The 12,022-nt window shown below is 46.5% G+C and overlaps 2 protein-coding genes across 3 annotated transcripts; one reads left to right on the top strand and one right to left on the bottom strand.

Annotated features, from left to right (window-relative positions):
• Positions 1–736: 736 nt before the first annotated feature.
• On the bottom strand, positions 737–4,369 carry mstnb (myostatin b). Of its 2 annotated transcripts, none has more exons than XM_080477855.1 (4): positions 3,854–4,369; positions 3,137–3,507; positions 1,950–2,368; positions 737–1,239 (listed from the first exon to the last, which is right to left on the bottom strand). In XM_080477855.1, exons 1-3 carry the CDS (start codon positions 4,230–4,232, stop codon positions 1,988–1,990), a joined length of 1,131 nt encoding a protein of 376 aa, XP_080333981.1. In that variant the 5' UTR covers positions 4,233–4,369; the 3' UTR covers positions 737–1,239; positions 1,950–1,987. The 2 variants fall into 2 exon arrangements, with proteins under 2 accessions (XP_080333981.1, XP_080333982.1); XM_080477856.1 differs by having other exon boundaries at positions 739–1,242.
• Positions 4,370–6,415: 2,046 nt separating this feature from the next.
• On the top strand, positions 6,416–8,878 carry akap19 (A-kinase anchoring protein 19). Its single transcript, XM_080478876.1, has 2 exons — positions 6,416–6,795; positions 7,633–8,878. Exon 2 carries the CDS (start codon positions 7,784–7,786, stop codon positions 8,057–8,059), a length of 276 nt encoding a protein of 91 aa, XP_080335002.1. The 5' UTR covers positions 6,416–6,795; positions 7,633–7,783; the 3' UTR covers positions 8,060–8,878.
• The last annotated feature ends 3,144 nt before the right edge of the window (positions 8,879–12,022 follow it).

Below are 12,022 nucleotides of genomic sequence, written 5' to 3'. Positions count from 1 at the left end.
GTATTTAATCGTCTGTCCTCAGGGGCGGATGGTAACTCACAGATCTTTCCCTCCGACTTTGTCCTGTGTGACTGAAAAACAGAGCAGGAGAGCAGAAGCTTGAGGGAAGAGAGCTTCAGTGGATCCACTCTGACCTTGTGGCACTTTTCCAGCTCTCAGCGGGGAAAGGAAGCGGCTCTCACGGGCAGCGCTCCGTTCCACCCTCTACCGGGCGGAAGTCAGGCCTCGGCGAGGCCGTCACGCTGTCAGAGCGCCCCGGAGATCACATCGCCTCATTAGACTGGAAACCGCAGCGTCAGGGGGAAACGGGTGCAAACGGCAGCGGCTTGTATAGTGGCGGGACTGTGCAGGTGTAGTCAGGTAGACTGAGCTGGAGTGTGTGCTGGTGTTCGTTTTCTGCACCTACACACACACACAAGCACACAAGCACACACACACACACTCACAAAGTGCCTGTGTCGCGTCTTGGTTTACACCATGTGCTGAAGACGTAAACATTCTCAGCTGCTGAGGTGTGAAGCGGGGCTGCGACCTCACAGGTCAACCTGTCGTCACGCTCAGGTTTGGATATGATCTGTGAGTCAGCACAACGCCGCTCGCAAGCACCTCCTCACACACACAAACACGGATCAAATCTACTGTAAGGCCACTCTGTGATCCATCCACGGCAGCGCAGCTTCGAGTTAGTAGAAGTAACCAGTTCACTGAGTGTGACGCACAAAGAAACAGAACTCAACAAACAAGCTAGAAACTTTATTCGTTAAAACAAGTATATAGAGTTGCTGTATTACATCTTTTATCTGGCTAGGTTGTGGTTTTTTTCTTTATACATTTACCAACAGTGGCTTAGAAAGGCAACTCCTAATGGAAACAATGGCATACAATACAAATTAGCAAACATATCAAAATCAGTTTTTACAACTTTTTTAGCAACCAATTCTTCCCATTGGTGTGCCATAGTGCAAACTGTGTGGTTTGTCAGACAGAGCTTCAGCGTAATGTCGACATTTTCCTTCTCTCCGTCTCAAACACATTTTCATTGGTAGGCTGCGTTCATCGTGCCTTCAGTTCAAGTCCTTCTGTCCAGTAAGGTGAATTTACAATCAGAATATTTCAAGTGTATCGGGCAGCTCAGGCTGTATTATGTTGGGTTGGCGAGGATTCGGCCGGAGCGCTGGAGCTCCAGCGTGTGTGTTATTGAATGGCAGAGTGTGTGGAGACCTGCAGTGGCACTTCACCCTGCTGGGACATTGAAATCTCATCAACATTAACAGAAAAAAAAATAACAACAAAAAACATAGGGAAAGTAAGTGTACAGATTAGTCGACGTGGTTATTCTCTTTTCTCCTACAATGTGTTGAAACAGTGTGAAGTATCACTCCAATGAGTCTCCAGCTGGGGCCTATTTTTTTATTTTATTTTTTTTTTACCAAGCCCTTTTTAAAAAAAAAAGTCCTTGAGGATTCCTGGTTTCACTCCGGAAACAGATCTCATGCAATGATTATCACAAATAGCAAAAAGTGTAATAGATAGTACGTTGGCTACGAGTGGAGTGGATGTGTGTGTATAAATGGACACTGAGAGAAAGAAAAAGTTTTACGTTTTTTTTGGGGGGGGGGGGGGTCTGTGTACATTCACGTATGTGTACGTATGTGTGTGTGTGTGTGTGTGTGTGTGTGTGTGTGTGTGTGTGTGTGTGTGTGTGTGTGTGTGTGTGTGTGTTGAGAAGGAAGAGCTCTGCAGGTTGTGGAGGCGCTGCCCTGCGGGACGATGGGACTGTTTGTGGCTTCTACTCTGCTTCTATTGCACTGTGTTCTGCAGGAAGGCGCTGGTGAACTGCTGGATGTCAAACAGTCTGAAGTCAGACGAGTGTGTGTGTGTGTGTGTGTGTGTGTGTGTGTGTGTGTGTGTGTGTGTGTGTGTGTGTTGGGTGCCGGACAGAGCCTCACCCCCTCTCTCTCATCGAGACGGGGATCTCCGTCCCGACTCAAGAGCATCCACACCGGTCTACCACCATGGAGGGGATCTTGCCGTAGATGATCTGCTCTTTGCGGTTAAAGTAGAGCATGTTGATGGGCGACATCTTGGTGGGGGTACAGCAGGGGCCCGCGGACCCTCTGGGGTTGGCCTTGTTCACCAGGTGGGTGTGCGGGTATTTCTGCAGGTGCATGTACTCGCATTCCCCGGAGCAGTAGTTGGCCTTGTAGCGCTTCGGGGCAATAATCCAGTCCCAGCCAAAGTCTTCAAAGTCCACCGTGAGCGGGTAGCGGCAGCACCGGGACTCTGGAGAGTTCTCATCGCAGTCCAGGCCCGAGTCTCTCCTGGTGCGCTTGGGCCCCTCAGAGATCTTCACCTCCATGAAGGGTTGCTGAAAAGACAGAGGGCGCGTGTGAACACCTTCAAACCTTCGAAAGGTTTTTTTTTGCCAGAGTTTGCAGCTTTTCTCCTTTTCTACCCGGCGCTCTGTGGCTGTCAGTTTTCAAACACGGCACGATAATATTATGAAACTTTGAGTTGTAGAGAAATTAAATCATCTGGTGGTTGGTTACACTCGGCTGTCAAGGTATTCTAATTGTCCCAGAGCCAAACATCTGAGCTGTGAGATGTGTGTCTGTGTGATAGCAGCAGTGTGTGTCCATGTGTGTTTGTGTGTGCAGGCAATTACTCTGATTTGCACAGTCACACAGAATACCGTTAGGAATGTGGAGCAGGTGAACTTTTATGTAATCCAGCAATAAGGTTTGAAGTTCTTGGGCACCGGGCATGGGTCCAAATGCAGGTGTGCGCCTACATGGAGTCTGTGTTGATTAACAGCCTTCAGAAGTCTTTTATATCTGCAAAGCAGGAATGTTTAACCACCTGCAGATTCTGCAAAGCCTCTGTACACAGTAAAACCTCTTAAAAGCTAAAAATCGAACACGTTGTACTGTACAGAGAATCCTCAGCAGTGGCACAGTTGGAGCTGTTGCTTTACAAGTTATTCACTGATACAGGAAATTCGTTGATTGTGAATAAAGAGGAAAATACTGAAGTACAAACATAAGTATATATACATTCACGTCTTGATTTAAACTGCTGCTTCATGTCTTGAAACGTGCAAGTTATCTGTTGATTGTAAAGTAAAGATGAAGCTCACCAGTCCGTCCTCTCCTGGCTCTGCGGAGGTCACGGCTAAGTCGTTTCCCCTCGAGTCGAAGGCGTTGATCTCGATGCCCCAGTTGGTCTCCGGCTGCCGCAGCCACACGCTCAGCACTTGTTTGACGTCTATACTCTGCCAGGAGCTGACGCCGGCGTTCACGTCGAGCTTCAGGGAGCGGATCCCCGTGTGCCTGCTGCCGTCCGTGACCGGCGTCAGGCGGGAGATCTGCAGGAACACGGTGGTCGCCTCGTCCGACGGGCGCAGATGCACCCAGAGCTGCGCGCGCACGATGCGGTTGGCTTGGAACTTTTGGGTGAAAGAGAAATAACAGCACTTTGGTTCCCCGTCCACACGGACGATGGCCTCGGCTGCAGAGAGAAGAGAGGAGAGGAGAAGGTGTTTACCGATCGCGTGGGACTAATAAAATCAAATGTACATAAACACGACTAAACGTGCGTAATGGCAAAAAAGGCGCACCGTCTCCCGCATTTGTATATTAACAAAAAAAAAACCACTACAGAAAATGTACGATGTTAATAGACTTCCACTTCAAACGTCACAATCTGATGGAAAAGATACAGATTTGTAATGTCAAATTTTAACTCCTTTATAACGTTTCTCATGCGCTCCGCTCCGTGCGTAAAAACACATCCACGGGCATGCCTGAGCTCGCGCTCACACACCTGCACACACATGAAGAAAAGTCAAACTTACGTTCCGTGGCCATCATCATGATTGTCTCCGTGGTGGCGTGCTCGTCGTCGTCCTCCATCACCACATCCTTGTTGTCATCTCCCAGCACGTCGTACTGGTCGAGAAGCTGCTGCAGCGGCGGCGCTTTGGGCATGAGCTGCTTCACCACGTCTCGGCTGATGTTGGGGGCTTCCTTCATCCGCAGCTTGCTCAGGATCTGTGACTTTATGGCGTTCAGTCGCATGGTTTTGATCTGCTGCCGGACCTCGCAGGTAGCGCACTGCTCCGTGTCCGCCGCGCTGGTGGCGGAGGGCTGCTGGTGCGTCTCATGGTCACTGAGTGCTCCTGGACCCAAAACTATCAGCAAGCTGAGATACAGCACGATCTGAGACACATGCATTGTCTCTCAGGTGTGTGGTTTGAGCTTTTACAAAAAATAGAGAAGAAGAAGAAGAATAAAGGAGGCGATCCCTTAGTGAGAGCTGGACCTGATGCGCGTCTGGACTGGGCTTGGATTAATGTCCCACACTGATAGGCATCATACTTTATTAGCGCGCACCTTTTTATACTCCAACTTTAGCCTCTTTTGTGTCGTCAAAAACTATGATTGGCTGGACCAGCAACAATGAATTTTGACCGACTGACATTCGAAGTTTTTTTTTCGCTGTCAAACCATATCTGGATGGAGGCTGTGGGCATGTGCTGAGCGCGTCCAGAGATGGATCAATTCTCTCCTCTGGGTGACTGCATGGGGCGCAGAGCAGTGAGGTGGTTATGCCCCCCCACTTCAGAAAAATAATCATTAGGCTGAAACCAGAAAATGAAGCTCAGCATATTTTAGACGTTTCTATTTTCTTTTTTTTTTAGAATAACGTGACAATCCATCAGCTGTGCTCTTAAGCTTTGAACTTTAATCAGTTTCACTCTCCTGGAAAAACAAAAGTTACAATCGATTTACAAATTCTGCATCAGCCTGTGAAAACATATTTCAACATTCCATTCCCTCGTAAAAAATACAGCCATGTCATCATACGCTGTAAATACAATCATATTAAAAAATATATATATATATACTGTATATATCTGTTGAAACTCCTTCACCCAGGAGCGTGGAATGAAAAGATGAGAGGATAGCGCCACCGCGTGGTAACACATCGGCGTCCACAGGAACGTAATATTTCTAATCCACGTCAGGTGGATTATTGATTGACACTTCATTCCACCAATCAAAACGTTCTTGTGTTGTACTTAATGAAGGAAAAGTACAAAAAGGGAGCAGTTGTTGAGCAAACATGAGCATTGAACTTTAACTTTTATTAAAAACGAAGCGATCCATAATTTACATTCAGGACAAAATCGTTGCATTGTTGTAAAGAATATAAATAAAGTATTTCTATGCTATTCTATTCTATTCATAGACTTAGATATAGACTATTAGTATCAATGGCTGACCAATGTAATGCAATGATAGAATATAACTCACCTGGGGACTGTTAACTATTTGTAGAGGTCTATTTAAAGCACATTATTTGAACTGTCTTTAAATCAAACTGAAAATGTGGTTTTATCAATCGATTTCAGACTTTTTTTTTCACCCTGTAAAGCCTAGAAGGAGACCAGTACATCCTGTTTAATATTATAAATTGTAAGGGGGATGTTTTCTTATCGATCTTCACAACACCGTTTCATTCTTCATCTGTAAATGAAAGTCTGAGATCGGACTCCCATGCTGACTTTAGTTTGGCACCCTTGCCAGTGACACTTTTAAGTAATAATGAAAGGAATAGAGCGGCCCATCTTTTAACATCTGCTTTGACTTGGTCAAGGACTGCTGGCGCTGGGATGGTTATAAAGGAGATGTATATATGTGATACATTTATTAGTAAAGCCCAATGACTTAGTAAATGAAAGAAGAAAAAAACACTTAATCCTGTGAAAAGTCTTTTCAATGTCTAAGGAGAAGGAAGCAGCAGGGTAATAATTATTTTGCGGGGCCCACCTGATTTTAATTTTAACAAGGACGATTATATTGCATATTGGAGAACGGACAGAATTAGGTAAGTTTTACCTCTTTCTACCCCTTTCAGGCATCTTATATATGACTTATGTATGTATGTGTGTATGTAAGTATAGGTGTGGGTATACTCGGATATAGTTTTCTTATATTGTCCAAATATATTTTCATAAAAGATAAATGTAATCATTTCTATAGCTCATCAACAAGAGTTTTATATATGGATATGTATGTGTGTGTATGTATATAGGTGTACTAGTGTGCATATGTGCTTGCAGAAGTTTTTGACATGTCTGAAATGAATTAAATAAAACAAAAACTAATTGTCTGATATAATCAACACAGCTGCGTCTTGGTTTTATTTATTACTTTTTAATTTCAAAATTTTGTTAAATTTTATTTTAATTCAAGAAATATGTTCTAGAATTAATTGTAGTTTTATTATTTATATTTTCAATCAGTTTTTTATTTTATCCTCTGGTGTTTCCGCATGTGACCGCCAGATGGCAGTGTTGCACCGGGTAGCAGCTCATCTTGTATCCGCCTCGGAACGTCGTGTTGCCGGGCTCAGACCTCCGTCGGTCTCTGCTCGTCTGTGACCGAGGAGGCAGCAGGCAGCAAGCAGTCCGCCGTCTCTCACTCCTCTTTCCCCCCTCGGAGGGGTCATTAAACCCCCACTCCTGGAATATTAATCGGGAGATCTGTAGAATTTGCAGCAACTTGGAGACATTTGTGTTTGTTGACGCGCTGCAGACAGAAAATCAAACCCTGAAGTTGGATCGTTCGGATGCTGTTTGAGGAGCAGGAGGAACTGGAACCGCACCAGATGATGTGCTGATTATTACTCACTTCAACGACCTTGGATTATTTCCCCTGTTGCTGGATTTTTATTACTGTATTTTGGGTTTTCCTGGAGGAATGGAGAGAAATCTTTGGCACTCTGTTGAAAGTATGTAGCTCAGGATCACAACACAATCTGTAAACGCTCAATTTAAGTGTCGTTCTTTTTTTTTTGCACAGATCTTTAACCTGAGCCTTCGCAGCAGGTGGTCATAGAAGTTCCTCCCATTGTGTTCAGATAATTCGGTTTTGTCAGGTGTGTGTGTGTGTGGCCCACTGACCGATGCTTTCACAGTTTGGGCTCACATCATGTCCAGACGAGCCTTTAAGCCCAATGATGTGATGTCAGGGGATTTGCTGTGTTGCTGCCTGCACCTCTAACTGCTGATTTGCTCCCCACTCGCTCTGGATGAATCATTCATGGCCCTGGTGTTTGTTTGGATTGGACCACGGCGTGAAGCTTTCTGAATGAAGCACATGTTCGGCCCCGGAGTCCCAGAAACAGGGAGCTGTCACGGCGAATCAGGCTGCCAGGCTCGGTTAGTGGGACAGATGGGAGACACGGGCTTACAACAGAACAGCATCAGTGCACTCAGGGCCGGGGACAGACGTTCCCGTGTCAAGCTATACAAAATAGGGCGCGGGATTGAGTCATAAAACACTGTGAGGTGGAGGGGAGGAGGGTGGCGGGGCGAGGGAGCAACACAGAGGATGTGCAGAGCAGCAGTGTGTGTTTAGAAATGACCCTGACGAGGTGAGGCTGAGGGGGGGACTCGACCTCCGAGACGCGGGTCACGTAGCCACCGTGAAAATCGTCCACAATCCTTTCCTCATTCCCTGCCATCTGGTATTTTTAACCCGCCTCTGAAAGAAAATAAATCACTGAAATCCTTTCTCTCTCTCTCTCTCTCTCTCTTTCTGGTTCCACTCCTCTTTCTCTCCACAGCTCAGGAGAGAAGGACTCGCGGTGGACCAGCGAGCAGGACCGTGTCGTGACCGCCACTGGGATGTCGTCTCCGGGTCCTGGACCAGCAGTCATGGCCGAGAGTGGGAGCGGATGACAGCCTGAAGTGAATCCATGCTACATCCTGCAGAGCATGGGGTGTGTCAAATCCAAGAGGGGTGACTCTGCCGGCCAAAATGCAAACTCCACGGAGAAGCTGGAGGGAAAGGGCAAGAGGGCGAGGGGCGAGAAGGCCTACTTGGTCCACTCGGAGACGGGCTCGGTGGAGAACTCCCCGCAGGTCAACCCGGTGCTGCTGGACTACGCCCAGAGGCTCTCCGAGGAGATTGTGGCCCGGGCCGTGCAGCAGTGGGTGGAGGTGGACCGCCGCTACGGTGACATTCCCTACATCGAGTGTGACGTGCCATGAGGCGGGGGAATCCCGGGACGAGCTGAGACTGCCGTGACCTTGAACAACCCGGGGGTTCAGGGTCTGGATCCCGGGCGAGTCACAGAGGTGTGTGTGAATGAGCCGGCAGTAATTCAGCGTTGACCTACTTTCCGATTGGATTAAACTTGGATTGAACCTAAAAAAAAAAAATAAAAAAAAAACCTCTTCCAATGTGAACCAAAGCAGTTCTTTGTGTGATTATTTGCATTGAGGCTGAAGACTCTTCAGACCGACATCCTCTACGCCCGTCTCCGTTCGCCCCGTCTCTCTCTCTCTCTCTCTCTCTCTCTCTCCCTCTCTCTCTGGCTCACAAGAAACCTGGTCACATATTGCCTGGAATCCCGATGCCACTGAAAGTCGATCCCGAGCACTGACGTTGTCCCGGCGCCAAAACTTTCTCCTCTGACGTTGGAACGTATTAATAGATCCCCTCGTTTGATGAAGGGGTCGCGTCAAAAACACTTTGGGGTCTGAGCAGGTCAGAAACGCACCCGGCTGTCTGACTCCTCCCGGCCTGACGAGAGGCTCCGGCGGGCTGAGGATCGCTTCTAATGGCCTCCCTGGAGACGCAGCAGCTACGCCATTAAGCAGCTCCGACCGCAAACCTCCGTCCAACAGCAACGTCCTCAAAGTGGATCCAGGAAATAATGTGTACAAACGAAGCACTTCCTGCCCTCCGGGATTAACGCTGCACGCTGGGCGCAGGTCTAGAACCCTGACAGGATCTCTTCACGGGGCCGTGGATGTTTCTGGACCACAGAGGAACCAGGCCACCAGAGTCAATACACGTACTTTCCCAAAAAAAAAAGGTTTCTCCCGTTGGCCGCATGAAAGACTGAAATGTTGCGTAGATCTCGTCAACACTGCTCCTGTACGACGAATCGGTTGAGAAACACTGCCATCGACACAGTCAAAAGCACAAACGTTCGAACCGCGAGCTTCTCTAAGGCTCCGTTACCGCGACAACATTCCAACATTGTTGTTTTTTTTTTTCCATTTCCTGAAAGGTTTTTGCAACGTTTTGAAAATGTCCGTTTACACGGAAACTCTCTGGTTTCGCGTGCCAGGCCACGAGTTTGTCCCGTTGTTTTTGTTCTCGTAACTCTCGCCCGGGGGTGCTCCGAAGGTTCTGCGTTCTCTCCCTTGAAAACGTTGTCGCGTAAACGGGGCCCCGGTGTTTGTGTCTTTGCTGTCTAACAGGAGACACTCCGACTCAGAGCAGGTTTGTTTGTCGGTTTCACATCAGTCTTAATGAAGATTTGTTCATTCCACACCGTATAGTTCTACGACCGGAGCTCGGTTTAGCTCCAGACCGTCAGTGATTTAGTGATTCACCCCCCCCAAAGAAAAAAAACTTCTCAATATCGTAGAGCGCCGCAGGAAGGAGTCGTAATGTAGTCGGATTTGATTCAGCAATTTACCATTTCTGATTCCATCATTGTGGAACCAACAGGTTTGTTTTGAAAGTTTTAAAGGCAGTAATGAGTTCTTATTCATATTTATGCACATGGTATCAAGTGAAAGCGTAAATTTCGGTTTTTCATGCTTTTATGCGCTTTTCAAAATCACTTGTTTCTTAAAGATTAAGTGTCGACATGGCTTAACATTTGCTAGGCCGCACAAAAATTGTTCTTGATTCTTATTTAGTTTTTTTAAACTAAAAACAATAAAGCAATTGTAAGGGTTGCTGAATTAGCATGAAGCTATAATTCTCTCTTTTTCACTCTCATATATTCTGCATTGGTCAGCTGAGTGACTTCCTGTATTCATTTGATTTCCGCCGGGTCGTCACCTTTTTTTCTGCAAAAACAAAACAAACACCCCGTTTGGCCTCCGGTTGAGGGAAACGGTTGCTAAACTTCCATGTCGCTCTGTGAATTGAGCATCGCGCCCGCAGCTCTCCGTGTACGAGGACTTGGTACTGCCACACATCAGCCTGCAGTGATACCTGCTCAGTTAGAAGTCAGAAAATAGCAGTAAAGTAGCTCTAAAGCCATAACAGGAAGAGGCAGGGTACCGTCACGTCACCGCTTGCCTTCTCAGTTTCCCAGCGTGGACAGAAAACTACACGCACAAGTCTGCGCAAAGCAGACGAGCCAAAACAGGCCGCCTCAGTGCTTTATTGAAGTCCAACGAGTTTATAGCGACTCAGAGCCACAGTTTACACGTCGTTCCGGGTTATGTAAACAAAGAAACGAGGGATCAGAGGGTTGCAGACTGAGAGAAATATACAAACTATCAAACCCACCACTCCCAGAATAAGCCCGTCGTTTGCCCCGACCCCAGTGGACAGATTAACCTCTGCAAACATGTTGTCAACACACACTGAAGATTAGAGATCACGCTGTTCCCTTTATGCTGTCTGTCTAATTCCTAATCGGATGCCATTTGTTTTTTGTTTTTTTTGTTGCTTCCAATAAAACGGGAGAAGCTAATCTCAGTGTTGAAAACATTTTTTCTGTGATCGTCTGGGTTTTCGTCTGCTTTTGTTGCAGGAAAGGTATAAAATAAAAGACAAATCTGCCGTCAAAGCCTGAAAGTGGTTTGTAATTAACTGAATGTTTTTGGGAATTTCAGGTTTTTTTCTCAGTTTTTCTTTGGGGGAAAAAAAAAGAAGATGAAAACTCAGTGGAGGTTGGCGGTGATCCTGATTAACTTCATGAAATAACTACCAGCTCAATTTAAAAGTCATGGAAAAGGGACAAAACACTAGAAAAACCAGAACTACACTCGGTAGAGCGCAGACCTTCACCAACGCCACTTTTGTTTGCGGAACCCTGTTAGCATCGCTAGCATGATAGCCGTTAGCTCATATCGATGCTAACTAGGTAGGTCAGGTAGCTACGTCACTGTGTGAAACACTGAGCGTCTCCATGGCAACAGACACTTGCACCATGTGTATTTCTATGACATCACAAGAGACTGCTTTAACTCTCAGGGTCTTATGATTGACTAAAACTATAGCAATAGGTTGGATTTCCCCTTTAGACGGCCAGAAGTGACCACAGATCCCACATTTGAACGCGTCCTGTCCCTGGTAGGGTTGGCAGGTCGGCTACGACTCAGGTGCTTCAGTAATGTGGGTCACGTAACGTTCTACAAGCACCACTGCTGATGACACATCCTTGTGATGGAGAGGACCAATTATCCCACACATGGTTAAAGAGATTCACAGTGTTGAGGCTGTAAAGCTGCACTGGAACCAAATAAACCCTGAGATAGATTCATTCTATTAATAATCTGTTAGACAAATAGCTCCCGTACTTTGAAGATTTCTGCTCACTTCACGTTTTGTGTTCACGAATAATTACTGCAGCTCCCCCAACACAGAGTACCTGCACTAAAAATTCGAGGACGATCATGACGTTGAAAGCTTTCCTTGTCCAGTCTTGTTTGCCTGAAACACTCCGAGTTGATGCCACAACGTACTGCATCAATCCCAGGTCAGTGTGGACTGAGGAGTTCTCTACTTTACCTCATAAAGTAAAACAAGTCGGTGAAATCTCACACTACGGGTCAAGAGTTCAGCAGCCGGGAAGAGGACAGACAAAAGGATTTAACACCGACAGCCGTCAGGGCGCCTGCTTGAAGAGCAAATGAGAGTCGTAAAATACCAGGGCTCGTATGTGAGGCCCGACAAGGGTTTATTGTCTTCATCGCCGCTCAATGAGCCACGCTGCCAGATCCAAAGAAGAGAATCCTGGACGGGACATCAAGCAGGCAGAGGAGAAACAAACACAACAGATGGAGCGGAATGACGTGGTTACGTAGAGAAAAACTGTTGTCTTCTAGACACTTTTGGAACAAAATTCTTTTTTCTTTTTATAGATGAAAAAGAAATAGTTGTTTGATTCTAGAATTCTAGAAACAAGACTCTCATTTTGGGTCTAATGTGAGGGACTCAGCCACTGGGTAGACCCTCCATCATGACGATGAGCCTAA

The sequence above is a fragment of the Lipophrys pholis genome, assembly GCF_963383615.2.
Source record: "Lipophrys pholis genome assembly, chromosome: 13".
NCBI lineage: Eukaryota > Metazoa > Chordata > Actinopteri > Blenniiformes > Blenniidae > Lipophrys > Lipophrys pholis.
This window is presented reverse-complemented; position numbering and strand designations above follow the sequence as displayed.